The sequence below is a fragment of the Malus sylvestris genome, chromosome 8 (genome assembly GCF_916048215.2).
Source record: "Malus sylvestris chromosome 8, drMalSylv7.2, whole genome shotgun sequence".
Classification (NCBI taxonomy): domain Eukaryota; kingdom Viridiplantae; phylum Streptophyta; class Magnoliopsida; order Rosales; family Rosaceae; genus Malus; species Malus sylvestris.
Window position 1 is genome coordinate 9,976,945 of NC_062267.1, and position 21,044 is coordinate 9,997,988.

Sequence of the window (21,044 nt, forward strand, 5' to 3'; positions counted from 1 at the left end):
GCACAATAAATTGATTTTGCTTCACACTGTCTTGATCAAGAGCATGTGAAGCTTTTGAGAATTGTGGTTGCCCTCCAATGATGAAACTCTTGTTGGCACCATAAATTGGTTTTGCTTTACATTGTCTTGATCAAGAGTGTGTGAAGCTTTTGAGAATTGTGGTTGCCCTCTATTGATGAAGATCTTGTTGGCACCATAAATTGGTTTTGCTTCACACTGTCTTGATCAAGAGTGTGTAAGCTTTTAAGAATTATGGTTACCCTCCATTGATGAAGCTCTTGTTGGCACCATAAATTGATGAAGCTAATGTGTTCACCTCTTCCCCCCTCTTTTTTTTCAGATTTTTTTTTTAGGAGGAGAGGGGGTGCTGCAAGTTTGAAATTTGAAAACTCCTTAGCTTGTGTGGAAGTTTGAAGACTTTCAATGTGGGGTTTTCTCATGGTTTGAATTTTGAATTTCTTTGGCCATGTTGAACCCTATAAGAATGAGAAGTTTCCACTCTTTTCATTGTCTTCATTTGCTCATTTTGTAGTGATTTTTGGAGATAGAGTGCTCTTATAGTTGAAAGGGATTCCGGAATTGCTTTGCACCATCTTCAGGTTGGTAGTCTTCTCCACTAGATCACATGCTTTCATTCTTGTTGAATTGTTTGAGTGTTCATGTATTTGGTTGAGAACATAATGAACTGATTGAGCTTTTCTCCACGCCCTAAGAACTTCCTTATGTTTCGATCTTTCATGTGGTGATAGAGTTTGTTTTTGTTTGTTGTAGATGTCAGAGTTTGGAAGTCCTAGTGATGGGGGGCTCCCCTAACTCTAACTCTAAGTTTGAGCTTGCAATGTTGGAGTCTTGTACAAAAAATTCACGATTGGGTGATCTTTGCAATTGCCAAGCCTTAGCCAATATTGGTTCTTCCTCCTTCATGTCAATGGGTGAGGGGGTTGTTTATGACGCCATACCTATATTTCGCTCTGAGTTCACAGCAGACCATTTAGTGCAAAACTTGTTAGATAGTGAAAAGCAGTTTGAGGCCCTAAGGCAATCATGCAGTATCCCCCATAGTGTAGGAATGTGTTTGGTGCATCATGAAGAATTGTCCTCTGAACCACCCAAGGGTCATGTTATGTTCTATTCTCAGATACTATTGATTTTAGGGGTGAAGCTGCCTTTGCACCCTTGGTTGCAACGGATGCTGTCTTTTATTGGATATGTGCCTGGACAACTTTACCCTGGTTTTTGGGATACCTTGATCGGGTTTTATATTATTTGGATGGAATGTGGGTTAGGTGAGCCTTCTTTTCATCAATGGCGCTACTGCTATAAGATGCGCCCGGTTAAAGCATGCACTGGGTATGCCGAGTGTGCATGTCGTAGTGAGACAGAGCGTATTGTCTTTGGTAAGAAAAAGGTGTACTGCACTTGGAAAAACCATTGGTTCTTTCTTTATAATGATTGGGAGTATGCTAAAGGTGTCACGCCTGAGCGACGTGTTTCTGCTCATTTCCAGACTGTAGGTTGTAATGTATCCATTGTTTGCATTATTTGCTATTTGTTGTGATTTTCTCTTGCTTTTAACATTTTTTTCTTCGTGCAGTGACGCGAGGGACCATCAAGCTGTCTAGACGAGAGCTAGCTAACGTAGAGAAGGTGTTGAGGGTGCCCAAAGAGGATAGACATTTGGGCAAACTATGACCCTTATTTCGAAAGTACGGTTTCCAGCCCCTAGTGTCGGAGTGCCAGATACGAGCAAGTAAGTTGTGTCTTTCATTTCTGTAATATCCCTCGTTTAATTAAGAGTGCAGTGTGATTATAATTGTTTTTATACAAAATTTTAGTCTACTTAGTGTTTATTTGTTTAATAGCTTTTAATAATATACTTTTTTATTTATGAGATTTCCTATTATTGTTAAAAAAAAAAAATTATAATAATAATAAAATAATATTCTACAAAAGAAAGGAAAAGACCATCCTTCCATACTCTTCCTTTCAGAGCGATGGAAACAAGGAAGCTGGGAGGAGGTGGCTTCCATATCTTTAGGAAAAAAATCTTCTATTGCACCAAGGAGTGTGTCATAGGAGTGTGTCATAGAGAGTTGTTCATCTCCTATTGCACCAAGGAGTGTGTTCAGCAGAGGATGAACTGAGAAGAGACACAGAGGTCTATAAGCAGGAGGTGGATGACCTAAGAAGCTAGTTTTTTTTATCAGGACTCTGATAGGAGTGAGTAGGATTAGAGAAACTATAAAAGGGGTTGCAGAGAAGTGGGAAAGCATCAAAAATCGAAAAAGGGGTAGAGAAATTGAGAGTTAGAGAACGTGATTGTGAAGGAAGGATTCAGAGATTTGAAGGGTAAACTTCTTGTTCCTTGATTATTTAGATTTTTCGAATTTAATTTCCTTAGTTGAATTGAAACTGCCATGAGATATATTTGGAATTCTTAGTTTTAATTAGGGTTTTCTACTGTACAATTAACTAATCTGAACTTGAATTAGAGTTGGGTAATTCGGATTGGGTGTGTAGATCAAATTTTTTGATCAAGGGTTTGGTTCAAAAAGTCAATTTCTTGTTAATGTTGAGTCATGTTATATTTGGGTGTTGTATACATGATTTCTGGATTACTTGGAAATATTTTGAGTTTTATGAATTGGAAGTGTACTGTTATGTAAGTTGCAGAAAATTTCAGAGAAAACTCAAGTTTCTAGTGGTCTTATTTTGCTTTTAATTCATAGGTCTTTATGTGCTCCTTTGGAGAAAACTTTTATTGTGTTGAAAATATATATGTCCATGATTGTAACCCAATTGTTTTCACTCAGTTCCATTGAGTTTTGGTTAATCAAAACCTTATTTAAACTTGGGTCGCGAGCTGCCAAACAGCAGCAGAAAACTGGGTTTCCAGTTTCAAGACTCCATTTTTCTTTTAGCATAACTTCCAATTTAGAGCTCCGTTTTCTACAAACTTTATATGCTTTTAAAGTACATAACACGAACTTCAAAACCCATGTGATATTACACGATTTGGTTTAGTTTTGAAGGTTCGAAAATGAGTCTAAACTTGGTTCAATAGTGCTGTTTTTCTGCAGATTCTGTGAAGATACATAGTTCTGTTTTTAGCACACCTAATTTCTTTCCCAGATTCCTTTCTAGTCCTTTTTACTTAATTTGAGTGACAGTATTTGAGTCTTAAGATTCCAGAATTTATGTACTTTCTTTAGATAATATCAATTTTGTGGTTGAACACTTAGTTTGGTTTCTAATATGTGTTACTTGTGTTTATGTTTTTGGTTGTATTTTTGTGTTCCGATTAGGTTCTTCAGAGAAGCAAAATTAATCGAATTCAAGGTAGGGGGTTCTGGGAAACCTTCTATATATATATGAATTTAATTATTTCTTACTTAAGTACATATACAAGTTTGATATGCATGTTTCTATTGGGTAATTGAGTATAATGAATGTTCGAAATGAAATTTGGGTCCATGATGTGGGAGTAAAGTGGGATTGTCGGAAAGAATTTCGGGAATCTAAGGTGGTGACTATTAGTTTTGTGTAGTTGAGCCAAACTCTTAGTAGGTACCAGGTCTCAGGCGAGCCCACAGTGCACAGATTCTTTAAGGGTAATTCGGGACTGGAGACGAAGAGTTTAGGCAAGATGACTAACAAAAAAGGGAGTTCGGGGATGTTTAGGGATGGGGGTTAGTTCATATATTTAAACACTCGGGATCAAGTGGTATAAGTACGGAATGGGACGTACAAGGTCTGGGTGTTTAGTTATGTGGATTAACGGGTATAATTAAGGCATTTGCATTGCATACTTATGCACCATTCTGATTTTGGTTTTAATTATGCTATCTTAATTATACTTTATTATTTAGTAATGAAGGTATATGTCCCTACTGAGCGTTTTAAGCTCACCCTAACGAAATTTTGCAGGTACAGAACCAGAAACCTAAAAGTCTACTTGCTGTCTGTTGTGTAATTATGTAGAAGAAATGAAAAGATGAGCTTGTTGGCTTTTGCTCTCTTGTTTGAATAAGGAACTACTTTTGTGTGAACTTTCAGTAGTTCATAAGTTGTAATTTTGGCTGAAACTTTCAATAATGAATCTGTTATTCAGTTAATTTTATTCCAAGTGAGTTATACATGCTTTTATTTCATGTCACATTCTTAATTATATTAGTTAAACTTATAATTAAGGTGTGATTCACGTTCTGAACCAAGGTTTACGTTAATCCTTGGGTTGGGGCGTGACAATTTCGCCCCCTCTTTCTTTTACAAAGTTGCATTCCTTACTTTGATTTTTCTTATTCAGTGGAGAAAGTGGGCAAGAAAGGGGAGACTAACGCCAAGAAAGGGAAAACACCCATGTTAGTTCCTGTAGATGACATTTTGTTTCACAAGGGAGCTCGTAAACACTGAGTAAGGCCAACCCCTAAACCTAAGTCGCAAAATGAGGTCCTCAAGATTGCTACCTCAAAAAAGGCTGAAGTTGAGGCCATCGAGTGTGCTGCTGCCATAGTTGCAGGGGAGGAGAGACGACTGTTGCCTCCTCTTCTTACCATCAATCCCATATTTCCTCCAACCATGGAGTTTGCTGACCAAGAAGGTGACCCTAGCTGTAGCCGTAAGAGAAAGTGCAATGAGAGGTTGGTAGTATTCATTGGAAGGACTTGAAGGTTGCTATATAGCCAAGTAGTTTTAGGTATGTCAATAATTGCCTGGCAGGACGTCGATCCACTGTTGATGAGCTTGGCGAGCTGCTAGATGATAACGAATCAGATCGTGACCGGATAATGAGGCTATCTTTTTATGTAAATGTTACTTTGTCATTTCTCTGCTTTCTCCCCTCTTTTTCCTGGTAGTGACGATTATCTTGTCATGTAGGTCATGACCGAGTACGATGATAGATTGCAAAAAGTTGAGCGGTACAAGGCAAAGTTTAAAGAGAATAAGCAGTTTGTGAATGACGCCAGAAAAACGAGCAAAGCTTTGGCTGATGTCATCCTCCTTAAGGATGAAAACTTTGAGAGTTTGAAGAGGCGGAATGGAGAGAACGTGAGGCTCAAGAAACAATTGGAAGCGACTAAGGAACAGTTAGAGACAATCATCCTTGAGGTTTCCAAGGTTAAAGGGGAGTTGGATAGTGCCTTGGTTGAGGTTTCTGGGTTGAAGAGGAGTATCCCAACTGAGAGGGATGCTGCTGTGCAGGAGTTCTTAGGTTCCCAGGCCTTTCACGATGTTTTTAGACCTCACTGCATCCGAGCGGCTAATTTTGAGAAAAGGAAATGGATGGCCGTCTTTGAGCGTTACGACAATGAAAGCATTATCCGAAAGTACCGTGATGAGATGGATGAGTACCGACAAAAGGGTGAAGTCTTCGTCCTCACAGTTGATCCTAGTAGTGATGATGACTCTGATAATGAGGCTAGTATCAGTGAGCAGTCTCAGGAGAGTGAGGATGGTCCTGGAGATGCTGAGGAAGGTGGTGATGGTGATGGGGTTGAAACGCATAGTGATATTGTCAGGGGTTCGGCCTCAGATGAGGATGACTTGTAGTGCCCTCTTTTTCTGCATGTACTCTGGATGTACGAGTTTGTTGTTTGTGTGGTATGTGCCACGTACTCTGGATGTACTAATTTGTTGTTTGTGTGGCATGTGTCATGTACTCTGGATGTACTCTGGATGTACTAGTTTGTTGTTTGTGTGGCTTGTGCCATGTACTCTTGATGTACTAGTTTGTTGCTAATTACCAAGTATTTGCACTATCATTGATGAATGTCTGGCTATGTTTGAGCAAATCCTTTGTTTAGATATAAGCCATAACTTGGATGTACTAGTTCTGTCCAGTACTGTTTGTTTATTTGTATAGTCTTGTTAACATATACTTAGACTTGATTTCCTGTTGGAAGCATTCATGTTGAAGCTTTGAACCCGAGTGTTTCATGCTAGGAATGTAAGAGGATTAGGACCGAGTTGTCTAAATCACCTCTTTATTGAATTCATGCCAAATAGTTTTCGTTACATAGGATGCCGAACGGCTGAAGCTTAACACTTGTACAATGTGAGTTTACTTGTAATAGTACTTCAAGTGATCAGCGTTCCATGGATGGCCAAGGGTCTTGCCATCAAAGCTTCTAAGCTTGTAGGAGCCAGCGCGACTGATGCCAACAACTTCAAATGGTCCATCCCAATTTGGACTAAGTGTTCCTTCACTCGGGACTTTGTCACAGAGTAATCTTTTCTTCAATACCCAGTCTCCTGCTTTGAAAGAACGATGTTTGATCCTGGAGTCATAGTAGTTGGAGATGCGCTGCTTGTAGGCGACATTCCTCAAGTGAGCCTGGTTTCTGTGTTCCTCGACTAGATCTAAGTTGAGGGTAAGTTACTTGTCATTTTCGCTTTGCACGTAGTTCTGGACTCCGAACGTTGCTTGCTCAAACTCTCAACTGGGACAACTGCCTCTGTACCAAAGGCAAGTGAGAATGGGGTTTCTCTTGTTGATGTTCGATACGAAGTGCGGTATGACCAAAGAACTTAAAGTACAAATTCTGGCCAACAACCTTTAGCCTTGTCCAAGCTGGTTTTCAAAGTTCGCTTGATTATTTTGTTGATGGCTTCAACTTGTCCATTAGACTGGGGATGAGTTAGGGAGGCAAAACATAAGTTGATGTTGAACTTAGAGCAGAACATCATAAACTTATTGTTGTTGAACTGTCGCCCGTTGTCAGTGACTATCGCATTGGGAATGCCGAATCTGCAAAGGATGTTCTTCCATACGAAATCTTCTATTTTTGCCTCACTAATGGTTGCCAAGGGTTCTACTTCGGCCCACTTTGTGAAGTAGTTAATTACAACGATTGCATAGCGAACCTTGCCCTTCCCTGCAGACATTAGGCCGATCAAATCAAGTCCTCATTGGGCTAAGGGCCAAGGGCTGATCATAGGAGTGAGCGGCTCGGGAGGGGAGTGAGGAATAGTTACGTAGCGTTGACACTTCTCACATGAGCGGGATATTCTGATGGCATCTTGGTGGAGTGTTGGCCAGTAATATCATTGGCGAAAAGCCTTGTGTGCTAGGGATCGAGATCCAGCATGATCTCCGCAGACTTCTTCTTGTATTTCCCGAAGGACAGTTTCCGCCTCTGCGGGTGTAAGGCATCTTAGGTATGGTAGGTTAAAACCTGCTTGTAAAGTTGGTCATTAATGATCAAGTAACGGGTAGCCTTGTATCGAATCTGCTTAGCTTGGACTTTGTCATTTGGAAGGGTGCCATGAGCAAGGAATCTATAAATCGGGGTAATCCAACTATCCCCCTGTTGTAAGTTACACACTTCCGCAACCATGGTTCTTGGTGCTACCAACAATTCGACCTGAATTTTTCTCCCAATCTTGTCTTCCACCGATGAGGCGAGGCGAGCCAAAGCATATGCATGACTGTTTGCCGCTCGAGGAATTTGGGTGATCTGGTAGTGGAAGTGCTTAAGTAACAATTGTGTTTATGCCAGATATGCAACCATGAAGCTATCCTTAGTGTCAAAGTTGTTGGTGACCTGGTTAACCACCAATTGGGAGTCACTGAAGATATCAATTCGTTCAACTCCAAAGTGTTTGGCCAAACGTAAGCCTGCTATGAGGGCTTCATATTCGGCCTCATTGTTCGACGCCTTGAATTTGAAACTAAGAACATACTCTATTGCCACTTTGTCAAGGGTTGTAAGGACTAGTCCTGCTCCACAACCCTGTTGGTTGGACGAGCCATCAACATATAGACTTCATGTTGGGGCTGTTGGTTCTATTTTCTAAGCTTCCGAGGGTAATGAAACCACTTCTTTAGGCGTAGAAACAATGTCAACAGGATATGTGAAGTCGGCGATGAAGTCTGCCACTGCTTGGCCCTTCTTAGCTGGCTTTGGTTGGTAGGAGATGTCAAACTCACCCAATGCTATCGCCCATTTGATCATTCGCCCGGAAGTGTCAGGATTTTGGAGTATTTGTCGAATATGATGATTGGTAAGCACGATGATAGAGTGTGCTTGGAAGTAAGGGCGAAGTTTTCAAGCAGACATGACCAATGCTAGAGCCAATTTCTCAATGTTGGAGTATCGTGTCTCCGCATCTTGTAAGGCCTTGCTAGCGTAGTAGACAGGCCGTTCGACATTACCATCATTTCGAATGAGAACGGAACTTACTGCTGAAGCCGATACCGACAGATAGATAATGAGAGTGTCACCAACCTCAAGTTTGGAGAGCAAATGGGCTTTACTCATGTAGTCTTTGAGGTTCTTGAATGCCTCAGCACATTCATCAATCCAGGTAATGTACTTCTTACTTCCCTTAAGTGCTTTGAAGAAATGAGCACATATGTCGGTGGCCTTAGAGATGAACCTAGTTAAGGCTGCCACCTTGCCAGTAAGGCTCTGGATGTCTTTTGAAGTTACCAGTTCCTTCATATCAATGATTGCTTTGATTTTCTCAGGATTAGCCTCAATGCCTCGTTGGCTTATCATGAAGCCTAAGAATTTGCCAGAGCTTACGCCGAAGGCACATTTGTTGGGGTTCAACCTCATTCGATACCTCTTCAGAATGGTGAAAGTTTCAGATAGGTTGGTGATATGTTGGTCAGCATGTTTGCTCTTGACTAGCATATCATTAACGTAAACTTCCATGCTCTTCCCAATCTGTTCGGCGAACATTGAATTGACCAGTCTATGATAAGTCGTTCATGCATTCTTTAGGCCGAATGGCATGACTTTATAATAATATAGTCCCCTGTCAGTAGTGAAGCTGTGTGTTCTTGGTCCGGAGGGTTCATGAGGATTTGGTTGTATCCTGAGTAAGCATCCATGAAGCTCAGGAATTCACACCCTGTCGTAGAGTTTATAAGTCTGTCTATGAGAGGAAGAGGAAAGTTATCCTTCGGGCATCCTTTGTTTAGGTCAGTGTAATCGACACATATTCTCCATAAGACCTTTTGGAGCAGGAAACTTTCCTTAGTCGGATTCTTTTTAACAATGACAACATTTGCTACCCATGTTGGATAATTGACTTCGCGGACGAAGCTTATGCTTTTAAGTTTTTCAACTTCTGCCTTCATTGCCTTGTACCGTTTAGCGTCATAAGATCTTCGCTTCTGTCTCACTGGCTTGGTCTTGGGGTCAATACTTAAGCGATGACAGATTATATCGGGAGAGATGCCTAGCATGTCCTCGTATGACCAGGCGAAGACCTCAGTGTTCTTTTGCAAAAAAGAGATCAATGCCAACCGAATGGGTGGTGACAAGGTGGTATCAATCTTCACCATGCGATCCGAATAATCTTTTGAGATAGAGACCTTCTCCAACTCTTCAGCAGGTTGTGCTTGCTGGGTGAAAGAGTCATCTCGAGGATCGTCGGGTTGACTGTTGCCACCATGAAGATCCAAGTTGGCTTCGTCTGGGTTGGTCTTTGTGACTTGGTCATGTATAGAAAGGGTTTCCTTGGGCACAAGCAGGTGTTGTTGCTTGACCGAAGTGTTGTAACATGATCGTGCACTAACTTGATCTCCTCTAATGTAACCATTGCCATAGGGGGTTGGAAATTTCATCAACAACATATGTATGGATACCATGGCCTTGAGATCATTAATGCATGTGCGTCCGAAGATGACATTGTATACCGTTGGGCAATCAACTACCAGGAAGTTAGTGGTAATGGTAGCTGTGTAAGGGCTTGTACCAATGGTGAAAGGTAAGTGTTTGCTCCCCAAAGGTTGCACGATATCACCGGAGAAGCTTATCAAAGGGGAAATCGAGCGGTCGAGCAAGTGTTCAGCTACATTAAGTGTTCTGAAAGCTTTAGCAAACATGATATTGACCGAAGCCCCCGTGTCTACCAGGATTCGTCGTACTTTAAAGTTGGCTATGTGAGCTTCCACGATCAGTGGGTCGTTGTGAGGGTAGATGATACTTATTTCTTCATCAGGGTAGAAACATATTGGATCCTAGTTAGGCTTTTGATACTTACCTCCCTTGATGTCTTCCACGTGAAACACTTGGTGGCCAGACCTTAAAGTTCGTTCACTATTTTTCATGGCCCTGTTGGAAGATTTAGATATAGGTGTGCCACCACTTATGGAATATATTACATTCACCTGGTGTTGGTTACGGTTACCCCTTTGAGGGTGAATGAGGAATTGATCAATTTTTCTTTCACGTGCCAAAGCTTCAACATGATCACGAAGGGTGATACACTTCTCGCCGTCATGGTCGTTATGCTCGTGGTAGCAGCAAAACGTGCCTGTGTTCTTCGTGGGTTTGTAATCCAGGTGCCTCGGTTTTGACTTCGATATCAGGTGTGCTATGCTGGGGTAAATGGCCACGCATGTGGTGTTCAAAGGTGTGTATGCCTCATACCTCGGGGTAGGGGCTGTCCTGACATGTGTTTGACCCACTGCGTTGGCTGCCTGGGGTCGAGGATTATCATGGCGATACCCTTGGTTATCATGGTAGTGTCCTTTACTCTTTTTACTAAAATGAGACTGGTGAGGATGGAAATCTTTCATTTTGCCCTGAGATTGATATGTCTGTTGACTTGGCAAAGTATTAAGTAAGGCATGGGGAGGCATCGCTGCAGTTTGGAAGGTTGAGGTCTTCTCATTTGGTTGGATCTGGCTTCCACTTCCTACTTGCTGATAAGGGGTGGTTGTGGGAGGTTTCCCTTGATATGTCCTTGCTTCGGCGAAAGCATAGTTATACGTATGTGCCATCACCTCAGAGTAAGTCTTCCAAGTGTTGGCATTGATCATGTACTTGAAGAAATAATCACGTAGGCCTACCGTGAAGGCCTTGAGGGTAGTCTTGTCATCTGCCTTAGCACAGCGAGAATACTCATAGCTGAAACGACCAACATTCTCTCGTAGTGACTCGTCCGGCTTCTGGTGAATAGTGTACAAGTCATCTATAGAATGCAAGCGATCGGTCTGGAAGATGTGTTAAGAGACAAACAGTTTCCTCAGTTCCTCAAATGAGTCTACTATCTCAGGTGGAAGACGGCAATACCAGTTTAGAGCTCCGCTAGAGAGGGTGGAGGGGAAGAGAAGACATCGTTCTTCGTCGGTGTGCATCCGATATGCCATGGTAGACTCAAAGAGGTTAAGGTGTTCAATTGGTCTTCCCTTCCAGTATAGAGTTGTAAACCAAGCTTTTGTTTTGTCTTTGCTTGAAGAGGGGTGTCGAGGATCCTCTTTGTGAGAGGGCCAGGCCTGGGTTGGTTCCAGTCAGGTATCTCGGCCTGACGTTCGACCTTCAACTTGTTTACTTCCTCGATGAGCTGTAGGACAAGAGGGTCCTGAGTGGTGTCATGTACCACTGGTATTTTCTTTCGTAAGTCTCCATCGCCTCTTGGAAGTAGTAAAGTTTGAGCAAATGCGTGTGATTTTTCCTTGGACTCGCCGTACTGACTTCTAGGACGAGTCTATCGGAATACCTCAGAGTCTCATGTACCTTCATGTTGCTTTGAGACCTGTCGTTCCTTCCCTAGATTGGCAGCTAGCCTGGGTCGTGAGAGGGGACCGAGTCATTCAGGAACCCTTGGGTCATTGATCTTCGAGCATATGTGGAGAGGATTCTCTCGATGTTGTTTTAGGAAGTCTCGGCAGTCACGATAAACGGCTTTCGATCCTTCCAACCCTTCTGCAAAGAGGTGTCTTCCTCCACTTCTCCTGCTTCGGGTCGAAGCAGCTGGGTTGTGAGATGTCTCATGTTGATCAATGTTTTGATGATTAACTCGATCTTCATCAGGGATACCCATGTCGAAGGAAGGTGACCCTCCATGTTAGAGGGCACCCAGATGATGGTTGATGTCCACAGGGGCAACAAGCTCGCGTGTTTGAGTACACATAATTTCATGGAATGTCTCAAAGAGCTTCTCATACTGCTCCTGGAGGACCTCATTCTTCATTGCTATCTTGTTGTTTTGAGCTTATAGCTCATCGACTTTAGCTTGAAGAGCAACCATCTTTCCTTCATTCTTTCGTTGCTTCGTACTAGGTGTAAGAGGTGTGTTATTCTGTGTGTTGTGACTTCCTTCGCTCCCCATGTTGAAGAGGGATGCATGGTCAAAAGAGAGTGTACAAATGGTGGAAACCAACTTGACAAAGCTGAAAAGAGTGGGAATAAGTGTCGTTCCCATAGACGGCGCCAAATATTGATGCACAAAATCAGTGGGGACTTTGGTACAACAGAAAGTGTTATGTTTGTGACATTCGCTAGATTGCTTCGGTCACTAGTGTGGATAAGTATGTAAATGGATAAGGATAGGGAAGCAAACATAAGATGTACGTGGTTCACCCAGATTGGTTACGTCCATGGAGTAGAGAAGTTCTCATTAATTGTGAAGGGTTTACACAAGTACATAGGTTCAAGCTCTCTTTTAGTGAGTACTAGTGAATGATTTAGTACAAATGACATTAAGAAATATTGTGAGAGAATGATCTCTATTTATAGAAGAGAGTTTCTAGTTTCATTCTGACATTGACATGTGTCGTGTTGTGATTGGTTTCTGATGTTGACACGTGTCGCGCTATGATTGGCTTCTGATGTCGACACGTGTCGCGTTGTGATTGGCCTCCTGGTTGGAGGGAAACTCTTCTAGGTCCTTGACGGTATAACGTTGACTGGTGCTTAGTAGTTTCTGGATTGGTCAAGTATGGTACAAACAAAGTTGTTTTTAAGTGTTTACCAAACATGTTTTTTAGCTTAGTTTTTTAGCTTAGTTTTTTTTATACTCACTTTTTATAAAAGTACTTTAGTACAAAACCAATACTATAAGATGGCAGAGAGTTTATGAAAAGCTCTATTTTGAAAGAGTCTCTTTAACATTTTCGACTTCAAATTATTTGGCTCAAAAATTAAGATTAGGTATAAGTTTATTGATATTTTTTTTTTAAATTATGTAAGTACGATAAATAAATATGATTGTTTAAAACTTAAATTAAACTAGTATATCCCATAATTAAAGTGCGTGTGAAAATTTGTAAAATTAAAGGAGAAATGAAGAGAGTGAGAGAGAATTGGGTAAGAGGGAGAGAGAGGTTTATTTATTTTCTTTAAACTAGAGATGTTAAAATCACTTTAAACAAAAACAAAAAACAAAATTTTATTATATGAAATTACATTACTGTCCTTAATTTTTTTTTATTGTGGTGGAAGACAAAAATGTCTTTTCACCATCTTTTGGTTGACAAAGAGTGTGACAACCCATCCTTAAAATTACGTTTTTATTTATTTTAATCTAGGGAATTGACGAAAATGCCCTAGAGGCAAGGATTTTGACTCCTGTTGACCATCGTCTAGAGGAACGTATGACTTATTCTTTTGGCGTATTTGTGTAGTACTCATTGGTACGAATGCATATGCTAAAGCCGTTCGTGAGTCCGGATTGTAATGGTATAGTTACGGACGTTTGAAAGTGGTTATTTATATTTTAGTTTATAAATTATTTGAACTCCCACCTTGTGGGAAAGAAGCCAATCAGCTTCAAGGATAGATAAAGGAGAACCAATCGGGAAGGGAGAAGGAAAAAGGGAAAAAAAAAAACAAAAACCTTCCCGTCGGGCAATGCACCTCCACACCCAAACCGATCAAACTCCGGCGATTTTCGCCATTTTTTTTGTTGAACCATTACCATCCAACACTTGCAAAACACTCAGTGACCTTCCCTCTACCATCTCCACCCATATTTGAGGGTTTTTAGGTCCAAAACCATGAGGAACCCCATCGAAGCACCGGAGGTGCTCAACGGTGATTCCTCCGATCCGGCGAGTTCCACCACCTAAAACTACCCTTAATCAACTTCCCTTGGACCCAAGAACAAGACCCAACCAGTGGTAGAGATGTTGGAACACCAAGGAAGGAGAATCGAAGTTCACTCATTTTAGGGTTCCAACGGGTTTGAGTGAAATGGGAGCCTTTCCCGGCCAAATTGGACTTGGCCACAGGTATAAAACTTGCTCTACTCTTTGAGATCTTCATTTCTGTAAAAATTGAGAATTTTTGGAGATAGTTGAATTTTCCGGCCAATCGGGGCAGCCAACCGCCGTGTGCGGCGGCGCGTGAGCCAAGTCACCCCCTAACCTTTCTAAGTTAAGTTTGACACCCCAATTCCATAGGTGAAGTCTGATTGATAAAATCTCATCATTTGAACATAGTTTTGATAAAGACCGCTACTTGAACGTTATATGAATCGACTATCCGACCGTTGGATCGTCACCAAACTTTAATAAATTATAGTATGTAATATTTAAGGATATTAGAAACTTACGGATTGGGAATCTGATGTACAGATTTTCCCGAATTGGATTTATAAGTTCGTAAAATAAAACGTTGACCGCCACTTGAATTGGCAATTGGCGGAGATCCAACCGTTGGATCGTAATGAAACTTTAGTATGATATTTTAGAAGCAAAATGTGGATCTTTGGAGGTTACGGATCAGAAATCCAAGATGCAGATCTTTCGGATTGAGTTACGTACGGTTGTGGACCCTGCCGTTGATCTTTGATCGATGGTTGACTTTTGGTCAATGGGTCTCATGGGTTACCATAGATTGATTTATGAGTCATACAGGTTGCGTTAGGCAACTCCGACTCATGAGTTACCATAGATTGATGAGCACTTGATTTATTATACTGTTGCCGATATGTAGTGATTTGGAATATTCTTGGATTTACTGTTGATTTACATTTGATTTCATACTTATATATAGTATGATTTCCTGGACCATATACAAGTATTACAAGGAGGGGTTATATCTTTTAGAATGTCTTTATTAAAGCTTTATTTTCAGGCCCACTCACTCTTGTTTATATCCCTCTAGGTTCTAGAAGCAGAGTTTTCGTATTGACGAGGATTCGTGGCAAGTCTTGGTATTGAAGATTACCTTCGATGGTATGATTTTCAATCCACTCTACTGTACTTTTCTTATGCTCTGATGTCACGAGTGAAATTGGTTCATTCCCGCTCACAGTACATTCTCGTATTTAGGTACTTTCAGGTTTAAATTTATTCACATTTTCCACATCACTACACTTTATGGCTTCGTCACCTTCCAAGTGTCGGCCAATACAGCTCGATTCGGAACCTTAGTGGACAATCTGGGTCGGAGTGTGTCAAGAGAGTTTCATTAACTTTTTTGTTTCTTTTGCAATTAGAATATCGTTATAATATAAAAATAATTCAAATTTAAATAAACTCAATCTCCTCATCCCATTGCATTACATGCCGGACTAGAATTGCACTGCCAATAAGCATTATCTCATATGCCTTCTTCCCTTCCTCAATAGCCACATTGTCTACTCTAACTCCTGAAGGTTACCCTCCGCACCAGCCCTTCTGGAAGAGCCAAAACTCTCCTTGATGTGCACCCGCTTAGACCATCTCCAACCTTTAAAGTAAGTCTCAAAATTTGCCTTATATTTCCCTCCAAAATCACTCCAACCTTTGGGCTAAAATTGGGTTATGTGTTATAACTCAAAATAGTGCTAATTCCCCCCAAAATATGTCACAGGTTAAGTAGGCACAGACAGGCCTGGGTCCACCGCATGTCGGCAGTAGTTTATGAGCCCAATGGCTCTCTAATTTAATCCAACCGCTCTGACCACTGGACCGTTGGTTGATCCAATGGTATATGGTATAGATTCATATGTATTCAATATTTAGTTTTATATTTATAAATGCATTGAATCCAATGATTGAGATCTAATACGATCAAATCTAATGGCCCAAAATTAAATCCAATGGGTAAAATAATTTAAAAAAAAAAGTTCTCTATGCGTTTCATGGTGTTGGTTTAGTGATTTTGTTTAATATTTATTGAAATCTAAATATTTTTAGGTTAAAATGTTCATAAAACAAATTAGAATAATCTACATAATGTTTTTTTTTAAGTTACTTTAAAGACAAATATTAGCTTTTTTTTTTATAGTACAAGACAAATATTAGCTTAAATTCATTATTTAATAATGTCAGGCTAGAAATTTAACAAAAAATGATTGAAGCAGAAAAACTGTTTCTGGATTAACACCTAAATTTTCTAAGTCAAAAATTCTAAATTTTAACCTAAATGTTGGAGATGATCTTATAATTTTGTCAAACTGAGGCATCACAAGTTCCTTATACTTTGTAACAAAAGCCACATTCACGTTAGACCCTTCCGCGATGAATCCATCACCATCCAGCCAAATGGCTGCGAAAGCACCATTTTCTTCGGCTACATCTTTGAAAACACATTTGGAAGATAATCCACACTATTCATGGTTGCAAATTGAGGTTTTATTGGGATCGAAGAAGTTACTACTTTAATTCCCTTCAAACTAAAGGGAGATTAGTTACCTTCAAAAGATAAATCATTTATATATATAAAGGGAGAGCCCCAGTTTGGTGAAGTATTTAGAAATGCCAAGAATATCCCTATGTTTCCTTCACAATCAAAATCCAAAAAAACCTAAAAAGGAGGACAAACTGGTAAAAAAACCATCACTGAAAAAAGATAAAGCATCATAACAGTAAAGTTTTGCCGAATGAAGAATTAGAACCGCAACGTGGGATTCAACCACTCTCCACATTTTGCAAGCTACCAACTAGATCAAAAGCGTCCACTCCCTCACCTTCCATCCTCTCCTTCTCTTCCAACAACCTGACTGGTCTCTCTCTTCACTCTCTCTCGCTCTCTCTAAAATCCAAAGTTGACAAGAAACTGACGACATGTTTGTGAATGCAGGGAAGAGGAATTCTAGGAATTTAGTTTTGCACGGGCAAAGTGTGGGCTTTGAGAGCGAGTCCTACAGTTTCGGGTTTCTGAAGGTTTCGGATATCCACACAATCTATTGGGAGCAGTGGAAATCCAGACGGCCATGTGAGTTGCAATTCTTCGTCCTAATAAATGACTTAGTTTTTGCATTTATTTACTATATAGTGTGATTCTTTAGTTATTAAAGATTCCAATTTTTAGAAAATGGGCATTTAAAATCCTCTCGAAGTAGTAGGATTTAGAAGTGAACTCTATTGGAGAAGTAATTCATTGTGTTAAAATTTCATTGGGTAAGTTCAGTTTCATATTCATTTCGGTAGTTTATTTGTAACCGTGCATAAATCAAGGAGAAGAGAACGAGGGGAGAGAGAAACAAAGATACAGATTGACAAAGACTCTTCCTCTGCATTGACTGTTTCTTATCGCAAGTAACTTTCAATCTTGATTCTCCATTTTCTATGTATTCCTTCCAGCGTTTGTCCACTATTCACCAAATTCTTTTTAATTTTCTTCCGTTTTCATGCATGATTGTTGATTATTTGCTTTTGAGTGAAAAACTGGATTTGTTTCTTCTCCATGTAAGTGCCCGTTGGTGAGTTTCTTATGCTTACAAGGAAACTCTTGGCTATGGGGAGTTTTTGTTTATATTAATCCATTTTCCGATTATTTATCGGGCTTTTTCCATTAGGTTTTCAAATCATTTGCTTTCGGTGTAGGCGGTCGAGATAAATGTGATATGGTGTATGTATGAGCGAGACATTGTGAGGAATGGTAAAAATGTGGGAAGCAGAAAAAATGAGGAAACAAATTAGAACGTGAAGAAGGAGAAACTGTTATATGCAGTTGTCATAAGTCTCCCAGATTTCAAACTGTATCTGAAACATATATTAAATCGACGCCATCGTGCAACTTGACACGAGGAGAAGATGAACGTGGCATCAGATTTCAAACTGCTATGGGCAGTTGCCATTTGATTCCACATTTAATTGATCGCCAGTCTCTCAGGTATTTGCTTCCACCATTTTCTTCTCTTTTGTCTTCTTTGGCATTTGATTTCTATCTCCCTTTTTATCTTGCGTTTTAATTTCAGATTATGGGATAGTTTCTATTTATCCATTATTTTCCCCAATCTTTTTCCTGTTTATTCCTATACAAAGTGCATTGCAAGAAGGCGGATCATCATATGGCCATTTTTAAAGGTAACGCCCCAGAATCTATTGCTTAATTTATATTTTTCTTCAGGGTAAAGTTTGTTTGATCATTTTTCTGCAGTTTTCTCTCCTTTTGCAGAAAATCGAAGCCATTCGTTTACGTATTATGTTTACACTTTTTTTTCTCCAATATTCTCTCTTATTATATCCACAAAGTGAATTGTCAGATAATTTAGAACGCAGGAACAAAGAAAGAAGGAAGACATGAAAGCCTTCATGTTAGTTTTCTTTTACAGAAAGACCCATTTCACTCGCTGTGATCAACAACTGCAGCTTCTTGAAGCAGCCTTTCACTCGGCATAAACGACAAGTGCGGCTTCTTTAGCAGTAAGTTTATTAGTCTCTTTTCAAATCAAATTCACTACCATTAATTAACTGTTTCTCATCAATCATTCATTTCTGATCATATTGATGCTATTTGATTACTTATAGATCTGCCAAATACGATGTATAGTATACAGTTGTGCTTTGTATCTCTAATTTGGTTTCCATGCAAGAAAATAATATCATATTTGCCTATCACTGTATTAGTTTACAAAGTGTTTGTGAAAAACAAATTTATTAATTGGGATTAATGTCACATATTTGTATGCTTTGATTTCTGGTTTGCTTAATTATCTAATAATTTTAATTTGTGTTAGATTAATTGGGTAGAACTCCAAGTTATTATTGAGAATGAGTCTCACATTGATGGAATGAGAAATTTTGCATGGGCTTATAAGAGATTGAACTACTTTATTCAATTATCTACGAATAAGTGCAAGGATTGATGTGGAAGGACATGAAGGCAACACCCCAATCTACATATGATTGGGTTTCTTTTAGCTGTCAGCTTTGTCGGGTTGTCTTCGGTTATGCCCCTCAAAAAGGGATTTGGATCCTCGCTGGATCCCCTTCCTGGGATCCTAAGGATCAACGTACGTGGACCGTTAATTAAAAATTATGTGGCCACCAATTTTTTCTTTTTTATATTTTTCATATAAAACGAGGCTGCTTTACTTTTAAAAATACAAAAAACATTTAATTGTAACCGCACAATTTTTTATCAACGGTTCACGTGCATTGATTCTTAGGATCCCTAAGGAGGGGATTCGGTAAGGATCCAAATCCCTCAAAAAGGTAATTGGAAATTACTACTGAATCCCCACACACATATACACATGAAGATTTATTTATTTAATTCGGTTTTGGTCTAACTTTTTAAAATCCAATACATGATGATCATGAAGTACAAGCTAACGTACCCGAGTGGAACTGCAACTGCATACCTCATCAACAGCTTTCACACACCCAAAGAAGCTAAGTTGGCAAAGTAAGAACCGTATTGTCTTAATTTGTAGATGTTCGTTTTCTAATTAAACCTAATCTGTCTGCTAATTGTATATATTCTTCTGATCACTGAATGTAGGAAAGAAGTTGATGTGCTCCTCAAAAGCTTCAGCTTTGTGTTTGCCTTTTACCAGTGGTTTTTTTATGCCGCTGATGGCTGCGGATTTTCTAGCATTGCTACATTTGGTCTCAAAACCTATGCACACGACACAAGTATGTGAACAATTATATCTTAACAATATATTAGTTTCCTTGATAATAAAAAATTCTTTCGTCAAGTACGGAATCTTTAATGATACATATGGTTTAGGGGCATGTAGTGCCCATGAAAATAAAAAAGTCACTCATAAGCACATCAACACACATTTAAGTGCATGTAGCAAGCGAGTATTCCACATTTTCTTAATGCTAGAATATACATTTTTAAGTGTCTTTGAATAAGAAGTGCATCATCAATACACATTTTCTTTTTTGAGTATCTTTGATGGTGAGACAAATTAATTTGGTGTCTAATCTACAACCTAGATATTGAGTTTATATTTTCATGCCCGTGTAGAAAAACTCGAACCTTACTCTATTTTTATTTTTAGGTAAAAAAGAAAGCAAAAAGTCATACCAAACATGCAAGGGAAACAACAATTGGTAATTGAAAAAAAAATCGAAGGTCATAATTTTCCCTCCATTTTTCTTTATGCTAGAATGATTATGTTTTATTTTTCTTTGTGTAGGAATACGGAACACCTTCAAGAGGACTTTAGCATGTCAAGTATGGAGGGGAATGATAAGAGGAACACATCAAAGCTCGCCACTTTATCTGAGGCTTTAACGAGGCCACAAATAATTCCCTCTCATTTTTTTTGTAAATGTTTTTAGTATGGATGAAATGTAACTAATTAGTTCAGGATACTAATGAATGTAACTTTTTGCACTTTTAGCGATTAGTGTGACAGGACGACCACTTTCGTTTTGTGTTTGTAATTTGTCTAATCAAGGAAGATAAATAATTAAAAAGTACACGTTAGTAATTTGTCTAAATGCATGTACATGTTAGTACTAAGAGATTGTCTACAATTACTGTTTTTGTATATGTACGTAGAACTATTTCAAATCTTTTTACAATGCCACGTGATCTTCTCATACTTTGAAAGCTTATAATAATAGTTTGTAACACAATTGTAAAGAAAAATGTCATAGAGGGATGATTGATGATTGATTGAAAAAGTAATAATAAGAAATTATTATGATGTGCTCATGTTCGACTATGTGTGTTAATTATAAAACATTGTTATAGTAATCGTTGTAGCACAATTGTACAGAAAAAAAATATCATAAGGAGATGATTGAAAAAAAGAAAGAAAAGAAATTGTTGTGATGTACACACACGCACAATTTATAAAATAATCACTTAAGAAATATAAAAGTATTTCAATTACAGTTTAAGTTTTTGCCTAAATAGTTGGACGAGGCCATCTCCTTTGGTATTTATTTTTAGTAATCACGTATGAAATATATAAGAATATCTAAAACAACACATCTTTGGGGCGCATAGCGCCCGTGATGCAAAAATGCCTCTCGCATGCGCGTGAGGGCGTGCGGAGATGCTAGTCTAAGCATAAAAAGAAAATTTCACATAATTCAAAATCTCCTTCCAAATGCATCATAAAAAACTAGAAAGTTATATTGAAAATTTGAATATCCTAGGTTGCCAATTACATGCTCTAATCAC

General features: G+C 39.2%; 1 protein-coding gene and 1 long non-coding RNA gene across 2 annotated transcripts; both read left to right on the plus strand.

Annotated features, from left to right (window-relative positions):
* The first annotated feature begins 2,080 nt into the window (after window positions 1–2,080).
* LOC126633194 (uncharacterized) lies at window positions 2,081–4,120 on the plus strand. The gene is made up of 3 exons (XR_007626977.1): window positions 2,081–2,349; window positions 3,306–3,339; window positions 3,928–4,120. It is a non-coding gene; the product is annotated as an uncharacterized LOC126633194 (long non-coding RNA).
* A 13,741-nt stretch (window positions 4,121–17,861) lies between these two features.
* LOC126633497 (probable metal-nicotianamine transporter YSL7) lies at window positions 17,862–20,343 on the plus strand. Its single transcript, XM_050304111.1, has 6 exons — window positions 17,862–17,977; window positions 18,166–18,316; window positions 18,631–19,301; window positions 19,398–19,531; window positions 19,909–19,960; window positions 20,047–20,343. Exons 3-6 carry the CDS (start codon window positions 19,204–19,206, stop codon window positions 20,189–20,191), a joined length of 429 nt encoding a protein of 142 aa, XP_050160068.1. The 5' UTR covers window positions 17,862–17,977; window positions 18,166–18,316; window positions 18,631–19,203; the 3' UTR covers window positions 20,192–20,343.
* Window positions 20,344–21,044: the final 701 nt, after the last annotated feature.